Raw genomic sequence first — 25680 nt, forward strand, 5'->3', positions numbered from 1 at the left:
TTCATTTTCTAATACTTCTAAGTTATCTATGAGTGTACCTTTTGATAGCCTCACCACCTCTGAATCAGAATTAGCAATACTGATAGGCATTAATTAGGTATCATAAATCTCCTGTACAAAGGATAAACTATGTTGTAGTAAACATTGGGCCCAATCCAGTTCCTCATTATCAATCACACATACAATATTAATTGGCAGATCAGCTTCTATGTTCATCCAGTTCAGCCTTCCTCCACTTTTCAGTATCATATCTTGCAAGTTCATTCTAACAGACCATGTACACAGTTTAAATGGCTTACCTGACATCTTGGGTGTATGCTGCATTCTTCCAGCAGTAAAACCAGGATAGAACATGTACCATCCAGCTGTACCATGCACTGTTGTAGATCAACTTTGGCATGATGTTTAATCAGGAAGTCCTGACCCAGAACGATGTCACAGCTATTGCCCACAGTAGGAAGAACTTCCATCCATACTCTGAAGTATCTCTCTCTCAATTGGAAACTTAACAAAGTGGAACAGAGAGAATGCACATTATGAACAACCACACCACTTAATGCACAGCATGGTGTGTTCAAATTCATTGAATACTGGCTAGCCACAGATACCCATGATCCTTTATCCAACAACTTGCACAAACTTCTCTTTATATAGCTGAATAGACAGATGTCAGCCAATGATTTTCCACCAGAGTGTCCTGTAGTAGAAGTTATTGGGAGTGTTGCAGTGGTCACACCAACTCCTGTTCTGTTTAACACAGGGGTGTAAGTGTTACTTTGATTACAATTATGCATCTGCAGACATTTCTGAAGAGAGTGGCCTGCCTGCTTGCTTGTACATCTGACATTGTGGCTTGCTGCAAAATGGCTGAACATAGCCCGGAGACCCACACTTATAAAATACAATCTCTGCATTTAACACTATCCACTTCTTTGGTCCAGTCACTGAATCAATCTCAAAGTCACTGTGACACCATTGCTCCGACCAAGGTCTACAGGAACACCCTGTGCACTTTTCGCGACATTTTGGAAGGCAGACCCAGCAAACATGTATCAAACGCATGTTTTTCGATCTCCTAGCAAATGGCATACTGACATGAGCACCACTCCATACAAATTAACATTGATTAGTCTGATGTAGCCCACAAAAGCCTCTAGTGATTCTCCAAGCTTCTAAGCTACACCATAAAGTTGTTCACGATAACACCTCAAGGTGTTTCACATTACATTTGTTCTAGCATCTCCTGCCAATTTTAAATAAGCTACACTTAACAACTGTTCATCAGTCTTGCACAAAAACACAAACCTCTTCCCCACATTTACCTGAAAATGGGCCCACAAATGAGGCAGTGTTAGCATCAAGGGCGGATGGAGACATGCCTTAAGGCAGCCCTTCCTTTCTTTTATCTGTCAAACAATTTACTTACCCACTCAAAGCTTCATTACTAGCTCTAATCTTCACTACCTCATCCACAAAATGTTGAATTGCCCCTTGGATTGTTACTTTCTCACTGAAACTGACAAACATTTTGTTCAGCACTACCACCCCTAGTGTGTAATATACCACAATAGAAAATGAAGGAAAATACACACCTTTACAGGAGAAAAAAAAGATAAACTCAGCACTTATTTGAAAACTTGGGCTACTGCCACAGCTGCTTCATTTCATTCCATTCCATTCTAATCTCTGGTGGACGACCGTTTCCAGCTCCATTAGGTCTTGTGACACGAGTATCGTGAGTGTGTTATAAGGTGTGGGCGAGTAGCTCTCTGCTGGAGGTGGGTGGAGGAACAAGTGATGAATGCAGCAAGTCAGTTGACAGAAGACTATTGACAATCGCAAGCACACAAAGTATATGAAATGGACACACTGTGGATGATCCTCAAACTAGAGCATGCCTGTATGGACATGCTAACACAGGCATTCCTCATGGAGAGCAGCGGTGACCCTGCTACCACCGCTAAGTGGTGGTTGGAAGTGGCAGGAGTCTAGATGGAGATGCAGCAGATACACAGAATCCGGGCTCCATGGCTGGGCCCTCAGGCAGTGATTGTTGGTTCGTGGCCTGGTGGAGACAGCATCACAGACATACCAAAGACTGGCATACGCTAGGAAAGAGCCATTTTCCGGGTTGACGTCAAAATGACTGGAGTGGGGGCGATGTCCAAGACAGCAGATCTGTCAATCACATTGCCATAGACATGTGATGTCCCCACCTGCTGGTGTATGGGAGAGTTGATTATGGAAGCAGCACCTCTTCAGACGTCCTCGTGTTAGCTGGGGTGATGATCAGCGGGCTGGTTCTGGCACACATGACACAGGGGCTGATCATGTAGTTCTATGAACACCACATTGTGTCTGGCTGTGACCTTGTTAATATTGTGGGCTCTATCTTCTGCTCCAAGTTCTGTTATACCTTGATCCCTTTGCAGTACACTACAACTAGATCATCGTGCATTAGTGACTACATCGGCAAGGAGTTAACATCGAGTCACAGGCGTTATAGCAGCCATCTCCAGACAGTTTTACCGTAAGTACAATGGCAAAACGTGTTATGATTTTGTGCTGTATCTGTCATTTCTGATGTTAGGATATATACATTAATAGAAGAATCTACCAAATGAAGATGTTGTAAAAATAAAAGTAGAATAACAAAAGCACTTTTCTTATGTATTGCTCAGAGTAATGAAGAAATGAGACTTCAGGAACTGAATGTTGTTAAACAAACCCACGGGTGTAGATAATTTTTTTCTTCGGGAGGGGAGGTGTTAGTTCTGTTCGAGTACAAGATAGTCATACAGATCACAATCCCAAAATAATAGCACCTGGAATGTCTTAACATTACAACATTTAGAATTGAAATGCAGGTTGCATTTACTGAAATTCTCATACAAGTGAATGGAAATGAAATCACTGCAGTAGAGAAATTGTTATGATCTTTTATGTTGATGTACATTGCTCCAAAACTTAAAGAGTATTTAGCACCTACAAACTGCACATTATGTGACAGTACACTTTAAATGCTTTTTTTCTCCTCATAGTTACCCATATGTTGCTTGATATTTCAAATCAGTCAGCATCACTCACGTTACTTCTGCCAACAAGTGAATAAAAGTTTTTTTTTTTTTACCGAAGGAGTTGAAATGGAGAAATATCAACACAATCTTCACTATTTTCTGGACTGACTACATCAGCTTGAGACACGAAGCTTCCTGTATTTCTGATGTATCTTCACTACTTTCTCTAAGGTGATCCCAGTTTTCGGGTCAATTGAAGAATGAGATCAATTCATCGGCTTTGACCAATGATGTAAAATTTTAGTCATAAGTATTAATTTGTGTATTTCTGAGCCATAGAAAATAAATCAGGAATGTTCTGTGGCAAAGTATCATAACTGTAAATAAAAAATTAATAAATGTGTTATTGAGGTAGATATTGTGTATGCTTATGTTGCTTGTGGTAATTATAAATCATTTGTGTACACATTTCAAATTATACCTTTGTCTGATTGTGAGTCATTCCAATTGCTGTTTCCTCTGCAACTGATTCGTATACTGCACTGTGTAGGTCAACTGAAGTACAGAATACAAATTTCAGGTATGTCGCTTTTTTTGCCTTAGTACGAGTATACTATATAGATCAACAGAAGTACAGGAAGCAACCTATCTAAGTCAACTGAAGTATTCCACGCCAATGTTACACATGTTGTTTTTTTTCATGTATACCGCCACAGCGTAGTTTGGTAATTTGTGGATAGTCAGCACTAGTCGCAAACATGGCGGCCATGCTACAGAAAGGGACAGCTGTTTCATGAAATGACTTCTCCGATCATCAGATCACACTCATTGTGACTTTTTCAGTGGGGAGACAATAAAGATTCGGTGTATGTACCGCTTCTACCCCGTGATGTAGCAGAGCTCCGGGAGAGAACACAGGAAGCGACTACCCCAGTTGACAACACCACATTGGGACGGGTATGGCCAGAACTAGATCATACCGTATTGACGTCTGCTGGGTCACTCATGGTTCGAATATACATATATGAAACATTCCACGTGGGAAAAATATATCTAAAAACAAAGATGATGTGACTTACCAAACGAAAGTGCTGGCAGGTCGATAGACACACAAACAAACACAAACATTCACACAAAATTCAAGCTTTCGCAACCAACGGTTGCCTCGTCAGGAAAGAGGGAAGGAGAGGGAAAGACGAAAGGATTTGGGTTTTAAGGGAGAGGGTAAGGAGTCATTCCAATCCCGGGAGAGGAAAGATTTACCTTAGGGGGAAAAAGGACGGGTATACACTCGCGCGCGCGCGCGCGCACACACACACACACACACACACATATCCATCCACACATATACAGACACAAGCAGACATATACAGAGGCAAAGAGTGTGTCTATCGACATGCCAGCGCTTTCATTTGGTAAGTCACATCATATCTCTCTCTCTCTCTCTCTCTCTCTCTCTCTCTCTCTATATATATATATATATATATATATATAATAGAGGGAAACGTTCCACGTGGGAAAAATATATTTAAAAAGAAAGATGATGAGACTTACCAAACAAAAGCGCTGGCAGGTCGATAGACACACAGACAAACACAAACATACACACAAAATCTAGCTTTCGCAACCAATGGTTGCCTCGTCAGGAAAGAGGGAAGGAGAGGGAAAGACAAAAGGATTTGGGTTTTAAGGGAGAGGGTAAGGAGTCATTCCAATCCCGGGAGCGGAAAGACTTACCTTAGGGGGAAAAAAGGAGGGAAAAAAGGACAGGTATACACTCGCACACACACATATCACACACACACACATGAGGATGGATATGTGTGTGTGTGCGAGTGTATACCTGTCCTTTTTTCCCTCCTTTTTTCCCCCTAAGGTAAGTCTTTCCGCTCCCGGGATTGGAATGACTCCTTACCCTCTCCCTTAAAACCCAAATCCTTTTGTCTTTCCCTCTCCTTCCCTCTTTCCTGACGAGGCTACCATTGGTTGCGAAAGCTAGATTTTGTGTGTATGTTTGTGTTTGTCTGTGTGTCTATCGACCTGCCAGCGCTTTTGTTTGGTAAGTCTCATCATCTTTCTTTTTATATATATATATATATATATATATATATATATATATAGAGAGAGAGAGAGAGAGAGAGAGAGAGAGAGAGGGAAACATTCCATGTGGGAATGGATACTTCCCCACTAACACCAACCTGTCAGAACTCCGGAGATGGGAACTTGCCCTTCAGCATATCCTCTCTTCTCACTATCCGCCAGGCCTCAATCTCCGCTAATTTCTAATTTCAATTTGCCGCCGCTCATACCTCACCTGTCTTTCAACATCATCTTTGCCTCTGTACATCCGCCCGGACTGACATCTCTGCCCAAACTCTTTGCCTTTACAAATGTCTGCTTGTGTCTGTGTATATGCGGATGGATATGTGTGTGTGTGCGAGTGTATACCTGTCCTTTTTTCCCCCTAAGGTAAGTCTTTCCGCTCCCGGGATTGGAATGACTCCTTACCCTCTCCCTTAAAACCCAAATCCTTTTGTCTTTCCCTCTCCTTCCTTCTTTCCTGACGAGGCAACCGTTGGTTGCGAAAGCTAGAATTTTGTGTGTATGTTTGTGTGTCTATTGACCTGCCAGCGCTTTTGTTTGGTAAGTCTCATCTTTCTTTTTAGATATATTTTTCCCACGTGGAATGTTTTCCTCTATTACAATATATATATAATAGAGGGAAACATTCCACGTGGGAAAAATATATTTAAAAAGAAAGATGATGAGACTTACCAAACAAAAGCGCTGGCAGGTCGATAGACACACAAACAAACACAAACATACACGCAAAAATCTAGCTTTCGCAACCAACGGTTGCCTCGTCAGGAAAGAGGGAAGGAGAAGGAAAGACAAAAGGATATGGGTTTTAAGGGAGAGGGTAAGGAGTCATTCCAATCCCGGGAGCGGAAAGACTTACCTTAGGGGGGGAAAAAGGACAGGTATACACTCGCACACACACACATATCCATCCGCATATACACAGACACAAGCAGACATTTGTAAAGGCAAAGAGTTTGGGCCTTTGCCTTTACAAATGTCTGCTTGTGTCTGTGTATATGCGGATGGATATGTGTGTGTGTGCGAGTGTATACCTGTCCTTTTTCCCCCCTAAGGTAAGTCTTTCCGCTCCCGGGATTGGAATGACTCCTTACCCTCTCCCTTAAAACCCATATCCTTTTGTCTTTCCTTCTCCTTCCCTCTTTCCTGACGAGGCAACCGTTGGTTGCGAAAGCTAGATTTTTGCGTGTATGTTTGTGTTTGTTTGTGTGTCTATCGACCTGCCAGCGCTTTTGTTTGGTAAGTCTCATCATCTTTCTTTTTATATATATATATATATATATATATATATATATATATATATATATATATATATATATATAGAGAGAGAGAGAGAGAGAGAGAGAGAGAGAGAGAGAGAGAGAGAGATACTTACCAAACAATAGCGCTGGCAGGTCGATAGACACACAAACAAACACAAACATACACTCAAAATTCTAGCTTTCGCAACCAACGGCTGCTTCGTCAGGAAAGAGGGAAGGAGAGGTAAAGACGAAAGGGAGAGGGTAAGGAGTCATTCCAATCTCGGGAGCGGAAAGACTTACCTCAGGGGGAAAAAAGGACAGGTATACACTCGCGCACACACACACATATCCATGTATAAGTAACCTTGCGGTTACTTACTTTGTTCTCTAGGTACCACCGCATTCACGCAATGTGACACTACTATAGAGCTTGTTGAATTTCTCTTCAGGCAATGCCCCTAGTACTGCTCAGAATTTGTCGACAGAATTCGAAAGTTTGGTGACGCTTGCCATCGTGCTTGCCTTGATCTTCTTGACCTGTGGCATTAATTTCATTTCATATCTACAAATAAGTACCAGATGTGAACACGAACATAGCTGTAATGTGCTTTCACAAAACCTTGTTACTTCCTTAGGTCGTTTCAATCACAGCAAATGGTCAGACTGCAGCATGAGCTGCAAAGGTTGTCAGTGATGTGGGAGATTTCCCTCATAACATTCCACTGAACAAGCTGTACTGCTATTGGCTTATGACACACAAACAAGTCCACCAGACTGGATTTATGTGGTTTCCCCATATTTAACAGAGTTCAGCTTCCTCCATCATGTTATCAATTTTGCTGTGTTCTGGATGAACATAATTTGAAAATACTCTCAAAACTACGTGTTTTAAGGCATAATTCATGAGTGTGACAAATCAGGAAGAGCGCTGGCAGCCCTTTGGAACCATCACCAAAATGAAATATGCATCAAAAACAAAATTACAAATTTTGTTGCACCAAACTGTAGGGTAGTTTCTTTGTGCCTCCCCCCCCCCCCCCCCCCCCCCCCGTCTACACAGCAGGCCCTGTGGGCATCAGTCACATTTCCACTCTAAAAGTGTCCCCAGCCCCCCACCCCCTCCCACCAACAGGTTTTCTTCTGGAGCATTAACCTCACTAGAAGGCCATTAGAAACAATACTGCTTGTGGTTTATACAGGATGGTCAGAAACAGTCTGAAAAGCTTTGCTAATCTAGCTTAACTTTATGACCTCAAAAAAAGGTACACTTTAACTGGTAATGAGCATTTAAACAAGCGATAACTCACGGATCCAAGGATGCCTATGCATTACTGTGTTTTAGTGCACACAAGTGGTTGAATTTGAACACGCAATGACCTGATTGCCTAACTTGTCATGTAAGCTTAACAGGACTAACATGACTAATTTAATAACATTTCACTCTTCCAAAATATAAATAAAAAATCTTTCTGTGAAATACCACCTCAGGTGAACTGAAAAAACAATACAATCTCAATCACGCTACATACTGCACGCCCTTCTTGCTAATCAGTGTGATGAAATGTTTTTGAAGTTCCATGGACTATTCACTATTTAACCTTCAAGTAAACAAACAAAAGCTTGATGATTGATCAGCAACCATAAGACACAGTCACAGTGTTTTGTTACACAATTGGAAATACGTCCAACCTATGTGTTAGACGTACTGATGGGTGCTCAGAAATTTTTCCCGAGGGTGGGGGTGCAAGACTTAACCGATTTTTTATATAAATGAGTTGCTCAGTTTTGAGACATGCTGTGCTATAAGAACTAAATTGAATAGGCGACACGAAAATCATATTACATCACAGACAATTGAAGTTATTAACTAAATGTACGCATAAAAGCTCTGTATTCCAGATTTCAGGAGGCAAGTACACCCTATTACCTCCCTTGCTGTCATTTAGAGTTATATTATTGTTACATCACTACAACTTGAACTCTTGAGTCACTAAAGTGTAAAGCATTAAAAGTGTTCAAGTTTTTGGTAATCATCATCATGTTTAAGTCATGTTTCTTTTATTTCAAGTTTTACTGGTCTCAGACACCACAGTTCCACTCCAAAGATATTGACAGAAGTCTGCGTAGTCAATGATAAGTTAAGCTTTCACCACTGAATTGTGAGATGTGGAGAAAGCATGAAGGAGGATTTTGTCCCCACTCTGAGGAGGGAAATAAAAGGGGGAATATTGTCTGTCTGCTGTACAATGAAGCCACTTGCGACATGCATGCACACTGATGATAATCAGCTATGGTATAAATTACACACGGAAGTAACAGGCTTATATGAAAGCATATCAGAGTTGTTTGTGTTCAAACACACTTGTTATGCTGTTTACTTTTCAGCTGACACACAACACGAGTTCGACGTGCTACGGCTGTTAGATCACTAGAGTTGGCAGCAGTCGTAAACATAAGACAGTTGACACAAAGTGTACTGATGTTTACCGATAACAAACACTCACTGCAGCCAAACTCTGTAATGTAAAAGTTATTGTAAGTGTTCAACAACGAAAATTTAATCTCATATTCATTATAAACTAATAATCGCCATATTTTAACATGAGCAACTTCAAATTTCATGACTTATGGGGTAGGTGGAGTGGGTGGGTGGAAGTCACGCAGTGATATGATGCATTTATCATCCCCAAAGGGGAGTAGATGGTTGTACCATTCCTGAGTGTCGGCCTATCTTGGGCAGTAACCTACTGCTCTAAAGCGACAGACAATTCGGGGGCGAGTTCAGATAATTATATTTGTCATAAGCCCACAACACAAGCTGATAAGGTCACCTGCAAATGTGAGATTAATATGCACTTGTCAGTTGGTGCAACTAATATATAGGCAGCTCCAGCCTTACATTTACTCAAGGAACACAACATCAAAACACACTGAGTGAAGTTTATGTCCATAAAGTTCCAAAAATGTAGTAGTTGCTAGATAGCTACTTACTGCTAAGGAAAAGATTACAGAGGGTTCTCAAATTGATAGAAAGTCTTTCAACAGTGTCAACATTTCTTGAGCAATCAGCCCCTAAAGTTTGAATATTTTGGCCTGTTGGTGTTTTGTCTCTGGTTACTTCTAACTTAAGTGGCACACAATAATTAGCTTATGTATGATAGTAGCTCCATCAGAAATCTTTATTTTGGTGACAAGATTGCTCTGTGGCTTAGCTTGAGGTCTAGGTTCAGTGAACATGAAATGAAGGTTAGACAGACTAGTACTGTAGCCTGATGTCTACAATCACACCAAATTTAACAACTTTCGTTTTAAAAACTAAAACTGGGTCAACAGAAACATCCAATCTCACGCGTCGGCTTTGACCCGTGACGTAAGCGTGTTGTGGTGTGTGACGTCATTACGGCGCGGAGTTTGGTTTGTGATTGTGGCGTGTTTGTAGATGTCGTGTTGTTTGTTGTGCCCTCTGGTGGTGTGTTCATGGTTTTCGTATGTTTGGTGTGTTGGGGTCAGTTTGCTGTTGCTCAGTGGTGAGTGCTGCGTGCGTGGTTTTGAAGCGGAATTTGTATTAGTGAGTTAACAGTTTTGTGTGATGGTTAATGTAATGATGATTGCTGTACGTCGGGTGAGTTTGTTATTAAGTGTATTCGGTTGTGGTTTTTTGTGGTAAGTTCCCTTTTTTTTGTTTTTGGCGTATGTGTTGTGTATTGGGTATAGGGAAGTGTTTCATTGAGATTTGTGGCTGTGAAGGTTGGTATTGGTATTCGTATTGGGAGATGTGTTTGAGTTCATAGGTCATGGGTAGTGGTCGATCCTAAGTTATGGGATTGGTAGCTGCTGTTGAGCTATATAGTTGGATGGAAGTGTTCAATCACAATGTTTGGTGGAGTATGTTGATTTTTGTAATGGGAGATGGGATCGGGAGTTGCTGTTGAGCTATATAGGTCAAGGGAAGTGTTCGATCCCAATTTATGGGATCGGGAGCTGCTGTAGATATATGTAGGTGAAGGGAAGTGTTTGTTCGCAATGTTTTGCGGTGTATTTTGATTTTTGTATTGGGGTATGGGATCGGGAGATGCTGTTGAGCTATATAGGTCAAGGGAAGTGTTCGATCCCAATTTATGGGATCGGGAGCTACTGTAGATCTATATAGGTCAAGGGAAGTGTCTGATTCCGGATAAGAATGTGTTTTGTGGTATTTGGTGAGTTTTGTGATGTCGATTTTTTTCGTCATTTTGCGTGGTTTTGTATGGCGGTCGGTGGCTAAATTTGTGTATATTTAGGTTCTCCCCACCCAAAAACCCCCAATTTCCCACGCTTGTCCTGTTAGAGTCATTAGGCTTTTTGTGAAACCTGTGTGTGTGTTGTTTTTCTATGTATTTTCGTGTTTATGATACGTATGCGATGTTTTTATATCCGCCATATTGGAATTGTCGTTTATGGTCGTTTCCACCATATTTGTGACGTCATGGGTCAAAGCCGACGGGTAGGATCGGACGCTTCTGTATTTCCCTAAAACTGCATGGTAAATTCAGAAAAGCTGGATTAGACGATACACAAATCCCCAAGAGTATTTTGATAGATATTAAGCATGTATCTCATACATAACATAAGGAAAATGCTTAGGAACACTATGTAGCATTTGCCAATACTACATGAACCAATACTGCAATGGCAACCGTGAACGATGTGGCAACCTACCATACCTGTTTCTCTGTAGTAGAATAAGTGGTGGTTGCTGATCTGTAGTGTAGCCCGAGATTTAGGTTAGGTTGAAACGTGATAATCTGGATGCAAGTTGGCGAAGCCAATAAATGTGAAAGCCAAATAAAGGTTGTGGTGAAGGACTGACGTGTAGCGTAGTCTAACGTTTAGGTCACTGCCATATTTAAACATGCTCTTCCATGTTTAATGTACTTTTCACTGTGAAAACTAAAACTGCAAGGTAAATTCCAAAACCTATAAATAACCAACAAGTCTCCACCGAGTATTTTCATGCATATTATGCACATATAATACAGCTCCAGCCTTATATTTAGCTCAAGTAACACAACATCAAAACTACTAACAAAACAAAAATCCCCATAACATTTGAATACAGCATTAATACTGTTGTGAACCAATGTGAGCCTATAAGGACCATGAAGATAAGATATTTTTCGCGTTATGCAGAGGCATATATTTTATTCTCACACCATTTGTGAGCGGAACAGATAAGAAATAACTAACAATGGTGCAAGGTATATCTGTCATATGCCATGTGATGGCTTGCAGAGTATGTATGTAGATATAACTTTTACACTGTTCTTAGTCTACTGCAGACTACTACTTGAAACTACAGTTATATTTATAAGTAGGCCTACCTGGTTTGAAGCACAAAAAATGGTTAGGATCTAGTCAAGAGAAACAGTAAGGGAGAAAGAGCTCACTCTCCCACAAACTGATCCTCTTCCCAATGCAATCTAACTCCACAACTATGCTCATCACATCCCATTGCTCTCGAGAAGAAGAAAATGTAGTACTTTCTGGTATGATGACATAAACATCGGAAATACAGAAGCGTCCGATCCCACCAGTCTGCTTTGACCCATGACGTCACAAATATGGCGGAAACGACCATAAACCACTATTCCAATATGGCGCATATAAAGTCGTTCCGTACACATTATAAACACGAAAACACATCGAAAAACAAACACACACACGTTCCACAAAAAGCCTAATGACACTAACGGGACAAGCGCGGGTTCCAATGGTTCAAATGGCTCTGAGCACTATGGGACTTAACATCTGAGGTCATCAGTCCCCTAGAACTTAGAACTACTTAAACCTAACTAACCTAAGGACATCACACACATCCATGCCCGAGGCAGGATTCGAACCTGCGACGTAGCAGTCGCGCGGTTCTGGACTGTAGCGCCTAGAACCGCTTGACCACCGCGGCCGGCGAAGCGCGGGAAATTGGGGGTTTTTGGGTGAGGACAAACTACATATAAACAAATTTAGATACCCACCCCCATACAAAACCACGCAAAACGACGAAAAACACCGACAACACAAAACTCCGCAAATTCCACTAAACACAGTATATCTGGAATCGGACACTTCCCTTGACCTATATAGCTCAACAGCAGCTCCCGATCCCATAAATTGGGATCGAATACTTCCCAAACAGCTGTAAAAACTTTATCAGCTTCAACGCGGAATTTCTCATCATTTCTCGCAGACGCGCGCTATTAATTATATCCTTTATATTCATTCCTGAACAAGAACAACAACCGATTAATTTACTCAAATAACCACATGACCTACAGCGAACAACACTAAATTAATCTCCACACAAAACCACTAAATCGTTAACTCACTGAAACGAATTCCACTACAAAAACAGCCAGCACTCGAACAATTCTGTATAATGAGCAAGACCAAACTGAGCCCATTACACCACACTAACGAAAGCCCTGAACATACCACCAGAGGGCACAACAAACCACAAGACGACTACATATACAAACACGCCACACTCACAAACCAAACTCCGCGCCGTCACACACCACAACACCCTGACGTCATGGGTCAATGACGACGGGTGGGATCGGACGCTTCTGTCGACCCCAAACATCAAACTACTGGTTTACAGTAAAAGCCAGGGCCAACAATGCAGCATCTGTGTAGCATCACTCACTACCATCTAATTTTACTACAAAGAATTTACACAAGAAGTGTATGGCCATAGCTGGTTATCTTTATCTACGTACAAAAATTACTGTAGGCCTACACCCAGATTACTTGCATATGATGTTGGACCAATCTCAATCATACACGTTTTGCTGTTACAAAATGTGTACATGTTACACAACAGCTGGTTGCACATGCAAAATGTTTCCCCCTGTAGTAAATAATTGTGAATAAAAACATTTAACCCCATTATTGTAACAAGAATCAAAACACTTCCAACAATTATACAGGAGTATGCATTGTAAGATGTGCACTATACTATTGGCGCTGTCTCACCTGAAAGCAAACATCGAGTACGGCATTGTCATGTGAATATTTCAACCTCATAGTATTGGTTATAACGTCGTAAAGACGGACTGTTGAATCCCATGACGATACGAGTAAAAACTGCGCTGAATTTGGTCCAAACTTGACTGAAGAAATGGCGTCTTCTGGAGGGGTCTTCAGTTTGAATTCCGTTCGGGATTCTGTCATTTTTCCCTGAGAAAAAATTCATGAACTAAGAAGAAATACGTATATTAAACGTTCAACCACAAGTGTTCTTGCACGGCAACTTTCAAAATAGGCCTTTGCAGCTGAGACACAACTGACAAATAATAAATAAAAGATACAAACTGTTAGCATACTAAATAAGTCGCTCGTTTAACAACTAAATAAGGTCACATTATTACATTTTAACCGGCAATGGTACGTTCCCGCATTACTAATTACCTTAAATCGTTTTTGTACCTGCAGAATATCTCAAAACGCCGGGGTACGTTCACAATACAATGCTTTCGTTTTATAGACACATACATTCAATACGTACTTAAGATCTTCCCCTCACTCTTCGTTCACAATATCAACAAATTCGAAATCGAATGGCAAATATCTCTGGTCACCGATATCCTACATTTCCAGAGATCATTATTTTGTAATGAACGAGGTCTACCTTCCATTAATGTACTATACTATATGAACATTGGTGTTTCCATAGATGATACTTATAAAAATGTTGATGGTGACAATACGGGATCAAAGATATTACTTTGTAAACTATGATGTTTGTGTTGTATAACTGAGGTTTAAAGGAACTGTAGTGAACATTATTTAGGAGTGCAAGCGGTGTTTTGATTCGTAATCGCTGTTGACACCACCAACACCTATTAGTGCAACGCTTTACGTTTTTTCCAGGATTATACAATTGTCCTCCCATGACGGTGGTATGGTTGAGGAAATATGCGGCTATTGTATACTGTGATGCTTCTCTGTGTTAATTCAGAGCGGATTGGATAATTATTTTCGAATGATTATGAAGAAAGAGTCTCATCATGAATCTCATAAAAGTTTCGTTCATTGCGTGAACCAGTGTGCTATATACATGAAAATAATACAGTACATTGCTTTCATCGTGTAGCTTGTTCTCTGAGTGCTGTGACCATTATGTGATTTTATTGCAGCAAATGCTGTATAAGAATCACCAGTGAATTTCATTTAACAATGCTATAGACCAATGGAGGCCACTGCAGTGGGTGAATAAGGATACAGTCCCGTCAACTGTTCGAAATGTGTACCATTTCAGTGTTGCTTCTTTCTATGTACATAAATAACCACTCTACTGGAATGACCACTGTGTAATCCCATACACACTTAAGGTAAGTTGTTTCATACTATAGTTCAAGAAATTATGAGTGTAGGTAGTGTTTCCTATGCCTTTCACCTGTGTTGCTGTTGTAATTCCAGAAAAATTTCTCTTATGCACTAATCTGGCCATCGAAATAAAAATATTTGTAAAAATGAAGACTTGAACCCAGAAATAACCCTCAGAAAATACTTCTACATGAGAAAGCCAAACATTTGTTCAAAGATCTTGGTCGGACACACATTTTTATCTTGTCTGTATTGTGATAGAAAGATGGTGACAGGATTCCTGATAGAGTATCTCACCCATTGGTCCCTTCTGATAATTCTTTCTCTTTCTTTTCAGTTCTTTTTATAATCATCTTTGTTGTATAAGTAACTTGCCCATTTAATATTGAGCAATTGTAGATTAAGAAGTAATATTGTCGTAGTGGAACATACTTAAGTGTAGTTGAGCTAAATTTCCAAGTTGTGATAAAGGTGGGTTATATTTTTGTGGCTTTCCATTAGATAATTCTCTTGTGAACTTATATTTTCCAGTCCGTAAGGTGCATATAAAAAGTTTTATAAAAGTAGATGGTGAATATGTTGAAAGATATGGTTACCTGTATTGAATTAATGTTAAAAACTTGTCATTGAACCTAATGAAATCAGAGTTCAATGCTATTGATATGTGTTCTAAATTCTGGCTGTATCAGCAGTGTAACAGCAACCATAACTATTGATACGAAAAAAAACACCTACAACTACAAAAAAATAAACCAAGACCACAATACCTCAAAAATTCAAACATCCCTATGTAAATTCAAACACATTCAGTACACAATAAATACGCAAAACATTACAACTCGAGAAAAATAGACCCCAAAAACCAATTACTTACCACCAACAAATGTAGGCGCTGCAAAGTAGGACAGCCATCTCTCTCACACACACACACACACACACACACACACACACACACACACAGGACGCCATCAAACACAACAAGCCGACGTCTACAAACACAACCAACTCATAAACTCCACGCTGTAATGACGTCACACACCACAACACCCTTATGTCATGAGTCAAAGCAGAAGGGTGGAATCGGACCCTGAAAATTGGTAGTTTAATGCAAATTATCTTGGGGGCATACTGAATCCACATCAAGATATGTATATACAACTCAGCACCTTGCAGGAAATTACAGAGACTTCTTTCTGTGCACTTTGCTTCTTTATTTTTAAGGAAAGGCTATATGGTCTGAGTAGCTACTCTATCAGTGATGATGATTTTCAAAAATGTGTTTTAAGAACGCAGAGATATATTGCTATTGAGCACCTTCATACTTTTACATGAGAAGTTTCTTCCTCTGTAAACTTATTTTTAAAGTGCAGAAGCCCTTTTAGTGCTACACCATTATTGATGCCTATCCTGTCTGCCACATAGACAAGATTGAAGAAACAGGTTATTAAGACAGATTGTTGGGTTCTGTACCTGTGGAGAGAAAGATGACATGCTTTTCTTCAGCTTTAGATAAAAGAAAAATTTAACTAACATCATCATGGACAAGTTATTTCTTAAACCCATTTGAGCAAAGTGTGTGTCTGTTAGTGAGGAGAGCACTGTGCCATATTATGCTTCATAGTCAAATTGTTACATCAAATTAAAAGTAGAACATTAATTTTTTTTAAAAAAATTATGATTTTCTTCTACTGAGTAGATGGTTCCAAAACGACCTCTGTTCTTTCAGGCACGTACCGCAGTTATTTGGGTTGTAAAGTTGAATTTTTTCCAAGCAGTGAGTTTCATTATGAGTTTACTAAAAATAGGCATAAACACTCATCGGATTTATAAAATGTTGTGGGTTTGTTGATGGTATGGATTTCACTGCCCCTTAGTTGTTTTCTTTTTGTCATTTTTTTCTCATAGTGAGTAACATCTATTGGTATCAAAAATTTGAATTTATTTTTATATACATACAGTATCATATGTGGTTATGCTACTAGGGAATATGGCTTTTCTGTCATTTTGATATTGATGTAGCCTACTGCTTTTTACATTCCATTTTGTAATTTATATATGGTTTTCTTTTGCAGTCATGACAATGGAGAGGCGTATAAAGTTAAAAACTCTTAACAGCCACATTACATGCAAGATTTGCCGTGGTTATTTGATAGATGCAACAACAGTTACGGAATGCTTACATACCTGTGAGTACAATATGCTAATGAAATACTGACACTAACTTTAAGTTAGTTCTTAAGATTCTAATATCTAAAATTTTAAATATCCATGTTTAAGAAATATTTTTGTTACACCTTAACTTTATATAGGCCCTAATGATTTAGAGAAAGTTGTTGAAGGAAATTGTTATTGCCGTCTTTAAAGAAACAGTCTTGACATTTGGCTTAAGTAGTTTAGGAAAAATCACTTATACCTGAATGAATAGACAGTAATTTGATCATCAATCATGCCAAATATGCATCCAGTATCAACAGCTGTAGATTGGTTGGAACTACTGACACAAGATGTTTGCTGTGACCTGTACTGTAATGATGACGTGGAATGTGATGTTATACATGCTGAATTAGAGATTTAACAGAACACTGACACTATTTATTTTGTTTCTGTATCATTTTATGGAATGTACGTTGGGTTGACAGACTGATGTGTAGTGTAGCCCAAGGTCTAGATCAGGTTGGAAGATACTGTTGGGTTGTGAGTTGTCAAAGCCTTTGGGTGTGATGTCATGAGAAAAATCATCACTTGTGCCGAGCCCATTTGTCCTTTTCTTGCACAATATCCTGTGAACCATTGATCGAGTGCACAGGAAGATTCCATATTCCTAGATTTCCAGAAAGTATTGACACATTATCATACTGCCAACTGTGAGTACAGATCTGAGCATATGTGAGTGGCTCGAAAACTTTTCAAAAAATAAAACCCAATACATTTTCCTGGATGGCAAGTGTTCATCAGAGACAAGGATATCATGAGGGATGAATGGCAGCTTGCTGTAATTATGATAAAAATCTACTCTACTGGAGGAAAAACAATTCTGTAACAGTCGAACACAATATTAAGGTATGCTCTTGACATAACCACATCAATTAAATGTTTAGGCGTAATGATGCAAATCAGTATGAAATGGAATAAACAAGTAAGGTTGGTTGGAAGGAGGGTGAGTCACTGACTTCGGCTAATTGGTATAATTATAGAAAGATGTAGCTCATCCATAAAAGTGTGAGTATAGAATGCTTGTTTGACCCATTCTTGAGTATTCTCAAGTTTTTGGTATCCCCACCAGGATTGATAAAGGAAAACATTAAAGCAGTTCAGGGGCATACTGCTAGATTTATTATCTGTAGGTTTGATCAACACATGAGTATTACAGAAATGCGCATTGAACTGAAGTGGGACTTTCTGGAGGCAGGGGAGAAGACATTCTTTTCATGAAATACTATTGAAAAAGTTTGTAGACAGAGTATTTGTGACAGACTGTGGAATGATTCTACTACCAACAATGTGTATCTCACATAAGGACTGCAAAGACAAGGTAATAAAAATAACAGCTCTTACAGTAACATTTAAACAGTCATATTTCCGTCACTTCCTTTGGATAGTGAATAGGAAGGGGAATGGCTAGCAGTGGTATAAGGTACCACCACAGTGCACTTATGGTGGCTTGCAAAATAAATGTATGGATATAGATCTATAATTCATGTTATGGTGCTTATTGGGCTTCGATTGGTAATTCATATCTGCCATTTTGATGAGGTCATGGATTGAAGCAGACAAATGGTTCCAGAATGAGATTTTCACTCTGCAGTAGAGTGTGCGCTGATATGAAATTTCCTGGCAGATTAAAACTGTGTGCAGGACCGAGACTCGAACTCGGGACCTTTTCCTTTTGCGGGCAATTGCTCTACCAACTGAGGTACCCAAGCACGACTCACACCCCGTCCTCACAGCTTTATTCTGCCAGGTCCTGAGGTTGAGTCTCGGTCTAGCACACAGTTTTAATCTGCCAGGAAGTTTCAGACATATGGTATTTGCAGGTTCGTTATTTGCATCACTATGCCACCTCTGTCAGTTGAGGTGTTGCACCATTAAAAATAAATAAATAAAAAAAAATGGTAGTATTATACACACACTTTCACAATGTACAGCGACATTATTCAGTTTTCACAATACTCTAGTATTATCTACATGTTGTCAAAGTAATGGAAAAACAATTTATACAGTAGAATAAACATACATAAATATCAGCCATCACAGACCATGAGGATCATGCACCAACATCACAGTGTGCCTCTACAGATGGTGATCTTGTGCACTTTGTACCCAGTTCACACGGAAACCCAGCTGCTGGATGCCCTTCTGTAGTTCATCCTCTGATCGCTTCCTTGGTCTTCAAATTGGACAGGTTCGAATAGGTGGTCTCGTAAACACAGTTTTGGCCTGTCTGGTGTCTAGCCTCCTGGCAATGTGTACTGCCAGGCTTATTCGCCATGCTTTCATTTCCTGCACAATGTTCGGTTGTTTCATCAGGTCGTAAAGTGCCTGGTTCTTTTTATGTCTCCGTGTGTTCTCTTTGGGAATTGGTCCAAAGATCTTTCTCATTATTTTACGTTCAAAGATAAACAGGTTCTCTTCATCTTAAGGTTTCTGTCTTCTATAACGACACTGGTGCTATTGCTACACTATAGGCTTCAAGTTTGGTAACTGACAGATGTTTTGATGACAGTATCTCCTTCAGACTGAAATAAGTTATAGACCCATTGTCAGTACATAAATTAATTCTTTGTTTTAGATTATTATGCCAGTTGAACCAAGTGCCAAGGTATTAAAAATTTTCGACTTTGGCTATGTTCCATATTCCTTCCTGTAATGGGGTATTACTTAGGGCTTCTCTGGATACTTCTGTTATTTCACTCTTCTCCGCACTAATCCTTAGTCCAATTTTTGTGTCCTCTCTTCCTCTGAGCCTGCTATGGCTGCAATGTCATCTGCATATCCCAATAACAGTGTTCTACCATTCAGCCATTCAGCTTCAGCCCTTTGCCTTCTCTTTTCATTTCCCAAATCACTTTCTCCTGTACAAAATTAGAAAGCAGTGGTGAAATGGCATCACCTTATCTCACAGCTGTTGTGATGCTGGATTCCTTGGATAGCTCCCTCTGCTATTTCACCTTGGTTTTTGTGTTCGCTTCACCAAATTAACTAACATCCTTGGTATACCAGGACCCTCAGGATGTTACACATAATTAGCCTGTGTATGCTATAACAAGCCTTTGAGAAATCTAGAAATGTTACCAGGAATCGATGATCGAATTCCTAGCACTTCTCCCAGATTTGTCTCTTGGTGAAAATTTGATCCATGATTGGTCTTCCTGTCAGAAAACCTTCCTGGTACGCATCTTCAGCAAATGGCATAAGCTTTTCAAGAAGTATTAGTGATAGTATTTTGTATGGTAGGCTTAGCTGAGAACTAACTTTGTAATTACTAAAATTTGTTTTACTGCTCTTTTGTGCAGTGGGTTGTTAGTAGCTGACTTCACTCTTAGGATCTCCTCTTTTCTCTTACTTCACTTATGAGATAGTATATCTCTGTCTGGAGTGTTTTGCCTGCTGCCTTAAACATCTCTGTCATTGTCCTATCTTCTCCTGGTGCTTTATTGTTCTCCAATTCCCTAATTTGCTCCTTCAATGTCGTATTGAGTCACTTCAATTTATTCATCCTCTGCACTGTCTACAATTCAGCAACTCTTCAAAATATTTCCTCCACCTGACCAGAATCCTTTCCTTGTCTGTTAGCATATTTCCGTCCTTGTCATTAATAACCAATGCCTCATTTCTATGACCATTCCTCACATGCAGGGATAAATTACTGGATTCAAATTCATGGTATTAAAACTTGAGCTTTAGAATTAGAGGTAATACTATTGGATTCTGTACATGCATCTGTTTCAGCTGGCAGTGTAATACTACTCACCACAGGTGAGCCAGCAGTTGTGTTCAAGTTGGCAGACTTGCTATTAACAGTTTGAATATTCACATTTACAGTATTTAGTCTGTGCCATTTTCAGCAATTGCTGGAAAGTTGCAACTGTAATAAGGGAAAATAACTTTCCAAAACCTTATCACTTTTACATAATACAACTGAAAATATTTCAGAGGTTATGTCAGCTGCTCGTTAATGTGTGTAGCAAAAAGTATCTTGGGTAACAGATACTGGTCACACTAACCTTTGGCATGTGCTTAACTACAGTTGTACACCATCATGCAGAATTTCTACAGATTGTAACTTTAAATACAAAAAAATCTAAAAGATCTGACTAATTAAGGGAAAAAAGAGGTCTTAGTGTATAGGAAATTTATTACTACTGAAGTGGATCTACTGATTTTAAAAGCATTAAGTGATTCTGATCTCTTTACCTGTTGCTGTATATAGCAACAATTGTTATGCTAGTAAATTGTTAAATCTTTGATATTGAATTCTTTTCCATTCAGACTTTCTTGTATTTTAGAGAGTTGAGTGCTTGCATGTAACAGAAAGGAACAAAAATATTACAGCATATACATCATAAAAATAAAGTCCTGTTACAGCCATAGCATAACTCTCCCTTTCCAACTGAGATGAAGAGTTACATTGGTGAAGGAAATTATTTGAGGAAAAAGATTTGTCGACTCGTACTTTGTTGCCAGGATAACAGGCTCGCAGTGTCTAATTCACGACTGTGTCAATATTAATTATTAGAAGTGTGCAATAGTAGTACAAGTTTATATGCCAACTAGCTCTGCAGATGACGAAAAAATTTATGAAATGTATGATGAGGTAAAAGAAATTAGGCCTATTCAGATAATGAAGGGAGATGAAAATTTAACAGTTGTGGGTGATTGGAATTCGGTAGTAGGAAAAGGGAGAGAAGGAAATGTAGTAAATGAATATGGATTGGGGATAAGAAATGAAAGAGGAAGAATTTTGCACAGAGCATAACTTAATCATGGCTAACACTTGGTTCAAGAATCATGAAAGAAGGTTGTATACATGGAAGAATCCTGGAGATACTGACAGGTTTCAGATAGATTATATAATGGTAATACAGAGATTTAGGAACCAGATTTTAAATTATAAGACATTTCCAGGGGCAGGTGTGGACTATGACCACGATCTATTGGTTATGAACTGTAGATTAAAACTGAAGAAACTGCAAAAAGGTGGGAATTTAAGGAGATGGGACCTGGATAAACTGACTAAACCGGAGATTGTACAGAGTTTCAGGGAGAGCATAAGGGAACAATTGACAGGAATGGGGGAAAGAAATACAGTAGAAGAAGAATGGGTAGCTTTTAGGGATGAAGTAGTGAAGGCAGCAGAGGTTCAAGTAGGTAAAAAGACGAGGGCTAGTAGAAATCCTTGGGTAACAGAAGAAATATTGAATTTAATTGATGAAAGGAGAAAATATAAAAATGCAGTAAATGAAACAGTCAAAAAGGAATACAAAAATCTCAAAAATGAGATCAGCAGGAAGTGCAAAATGGCTGAGCAGTGATGGCTAGAGGACAAATGTAAGGATGTAGAAGCTTATCTCACTAGTGGTAAGATAGATACTGCCTACAGGAAAATTAAAGAGACCTTTGGAGAAAAGCAGACCACTTGTATGAATATCAAGAGCTCAGATGTAAACCCAGTTCTAAGCAAAGAAGGGAAAGCAGATAGGTGGAAGGAGTATATAGGTGGTCTATACAAGGGCGATGTACTTGAGGACAATGTTATGGAAATGGAAGAGGATGTAGATGAAGATAAGTAAAGATGGTAAACCCTACTCAGTCAAATGCATGACTCTCTTGTAAAACCCAGGAACTGGAGATAACAGATCCTGTAACATTTTGAAGCTTGGAAAAAATATGTTCGTTTACATTCAGTCTCCATGATATTGACATTTGCCACTACTGTGATCAGGTCATCACCAATAACTAGTTTATATTCCTTTGACATTGGTATCCAGCCGCCGTGCAAGTAAACTTGATCATGGGGGTGATGGCCCTTCCCTCTTGTGGAAGCACTGCCCAAACCCAGCTGGAGAAGCAACACACTCTGTCAACATGTATGGATGATGGTGCTTCCTCTCAGGAACCCTCTCCCCAGAAATACACAATTTAAGACCTAACGCAAGCCAGTGGCTGGAAGGAGCTACAGACAGTGGGTGCTAAGGCTGCCCACTCTTCTTCATTCCTTCATTCATTCAGCAGATAAGCCCTTACAAGATTCTCAACTACTGAAACTCCTCAGAGGCCTCATGACTTTATCGTGAGCACATGCATGATGGGCATGGGCTCGCAAGGAATTAAAGCACCTACCTTATTTCTTGCACAGCAATTCCCATGTCCAACTATTCTTACTTCTCCTACTTTCTTTCCCATGGTGGTAGTCTTTGGTGTTGGCTTGGCTATTTCTCAATGTTGTTTTTTCTTTCATGTTGATGTAAAGTAATTTTCAGTTCCCTTTTGGTTTTTACTTCCATTTTCAAACCTTTTTCAGTAGTGTGAACCAAATAGGGAACGACATTTTAAAGAACCCAAATTTGCCACAGTAACTATGTATACTGATATATGGGCTAAAAAGCCAAATGTGATAGCCAATCCGATGTGGTGGGGTTGTCATGTACCCTTCTGGAAGAGCCCCCTGACAACAAACAGTTCACTCTCCAGTTGCCTGAGCTGATAGTTCCCTATGCATACTAAGGAGTAGAAGCCCATTTTCTTGGGGCTTCAAGATCCCAGCAACAGCCATCATACCAGGTGACCTTTGCTCAGGTGGGCGCAACAGGTGGAGAGAGCCTCTTGATTAGAGTAGGTGACATCATGGTGGACATTTCACTCAGGAAATGCATCATACTGATCTGGCTGTCTCAACATAAAGGTATAGTTATTTCAATGTCGATAGTTGCAGTCCAACTGCTTTCCGTACCATGGCTACCACAGAGAATGAGATACAAGCCTAGAACAGATGGAGATACTTTTTACAGCTGCAAAACTTTTTTGCAGAACAGATAGAAAATAAACTTGGAGGAGTGGACTCATTGAGAAAATTAGAAAAATGGATCATTTTTTATCAAAGCTTCCTTCACTGTGCAGTCTTAAGAATTTCAGATATGTGGAATGCTGGGTGACATACCAGTTACTATTACTAAACATAAAACTTTTGAATATGGTGCAAGAATTTGTCTTTCACAGAGATCTTATATTCCAGACAGATGAGGAGCTGCGAGCTAATCTAGAACAGCAAGGCATACATTTTTTCCAATGCAGACCAAAAGGTTTAAAATACACTCCTGGAAATGGAAAAAAGAACACATTGACACCGGTGTGTCAGACCCACCATACTTGCTCCGGACACTGCGTGAGGGCTGTACAAGCAATGATCACACGCACGGCACAGCGGACACACCAGGAACCGCGGTGTTGACCGTCGAATGGCGCTAGCTGCGCAGCATTTGTGCACCGCCGCCGTCAGTGTCAGCCAGTTTGCCATGGCATACGGAGCTCCATCGCAGTCTTTAACACTGGTAGCATGCCGCGACAGCGTGGACGTGAACCGTATGTGCAGTTGACGGACTTTGAGCGAGGGCGTATAGTGGGCATGCGGGAGGCCGGGTGGACGTACCGCCGAATTGCTCAACACGCGGGGCGTGAGGTCTCCACAGTACATCGATGTTGTCGCCAGTGGTCGGCGGAAGGTGCACGTGCCCGTCGACCTGGGACCGGACCGCAGCGACGCACGGATGCACGCCAAGACCGTAGGATCCTACGCAGTGCCGTAGGGGACCGCACCGCCACTTCCCAGCAAATTAGGGACACTGTTGCTCCTGGGGTATCGGCGAGGACCATTCGCAACTGTCTCCATGAAGCTGGGCTACGGTCCCGCACACCGTTAGGCCGTCTTCCGCTCACGCCCCAACATCGTGCAGCCCGCCTCCAGTGGTGTCGCGACAGGCGTGAATGGAGGGACGAATGGAGATGTGTCGTCTTCAGCGATGAGAGTCGCTTCTGCCTTGGTACCAATGATGGTCGTATGCGTGTTTGGCGCCGTGCAGGTGAGCGCCACAATCAGGACTGCATACGACCGAGGCACACAGGGCCAACACGCGGCATCATGGTGTGGGGAGCGATCTCCTACACTGGCCGTACACCACTGGTGATCGTCGAGGGGACACTGAATAGTGCACGGTACATCCAAACCGTCATCGAACCCATCGTTCTACCATTCCTAGACCGGCAAGGGAACTTGCCGTTCCAACAGGACAATGCACGTCCGCATGTATCCCGTGCCACCCAACAAGCTCTAGAAGGTGTAAGTCAACTACCCTGGCCAGCAAGATCTCCGGATCTGTCCCCCATTGAGCATGTTTGGGACTGGATGAAGCGTCGTCTCACGCGGTCTGCACGTCCAGCACGAACGCTGGTCCAACTGAGGCGCCAGGTGGAAATGGCATGGCAAGCCGTTCCACAGGACTACATCCAGCATCTCTACGATCGTCTCCATGGGAGAATATCAGCCTGCATTGCTGCGAAAGGTGGATATACACTGTACTAGTGCCGACATTGTGCATGCTCTGTTGCCTGTGTCTATGTGCCTGTGGTTCTGTCAGTGTGATCATGTGATGTATCTGACCCCAGGAATGTGTCAATAAAGTTTCCCCTTCCTGGGACAATGAATTCACAGTGTTCTTATTTCAATTTCCAGGAGTGTATAACCAAATATGTACAGGCACTTTCATCATAACTTCTGAAGGAAATGTCCACCCAGAAACAATTAAAACTACATACTCAGAAATCTGATTCTCCTTCTCCGTCCTCTTCATACTTGTATTAATCACCTCAAGTGTTTGGAAGCAAGGCAAATCTACAAATGGTCTGGCTGCCATGGCTTCTGGTTCTAGGTTTGTGACTTGAAGTGACAGTTCTTTATAACT

General features: G+C 40.5%; 2 protein-coding genes across 3 annotated transcripts in view; one reads left to right on the forward strand and one right to left on the reverse strand.

Moving 5' to 3' along the window:
• Positions 1–13969, reverse strand: part of LOC126187924 (mitotic checkpoint protein BUB3) — a 71530-nt gene extending 57561 nt beyond the window's left edge. Inside the window, exons 1-2 of one of the 2 annotated variants that reach the window (XM_049929286.1) lie at positions 13826–13969; positions 13373–13576 (exon numbers count right to left, since the gene is read on the reverse strand). In XM_049929286.1, coding sequence (XP_049785243.1) covers positions 13373–13570 — 198 coding nt within the window. In that variant the 5' untranslated portion in view covers positions 13571–13576; positions 13826–13969. Of the gene's footprint in view, positions 1–13372; positions 13577–13807 lie in introns of both variants that reach the window. The other variant, XM_049929285.1, reaches the window with a different exon arrangement.
• A 110-nt stretch (positions 13970–14079) lies between these two features.
• The window catches only part of LOC126187925 (polycomb group RING finger protein 3), a 46168-nt gene continuing 34567 nt past the window's right edge, over positions 14080–25680 (forward strand). The window contains exons 1-2 of the mRNA XM_049929287.1: positions 14080–14730; positions 16798–16911. Coding sequence (XP_049785244.1) covers positions 16800–16911 — 112 coding nt within the window. The 5' untranslated portion in view covers positions 14080–14730; positions 16798–16799. The remainder of the gene's footprint in view (positions 14731–16797; positions 16912–25680) is intronic.

Source organism: Schistocerca cancellata, chromosome 5 (assembly GCF_023864275.1).
Source record: "Schistocerca cancellata isolate TAMUIC-IGC-003103 chromosome 5, iqSchCanc2.1, whole genome shotgun sequence".
NCBI classification, from domain to species: domain Eukaryota; kingdom Metazoa; phylum Arthropoda; class Insecta; order Orthoptera; family Acrididae; genus Schistocerca; species Schistocerca cancellata.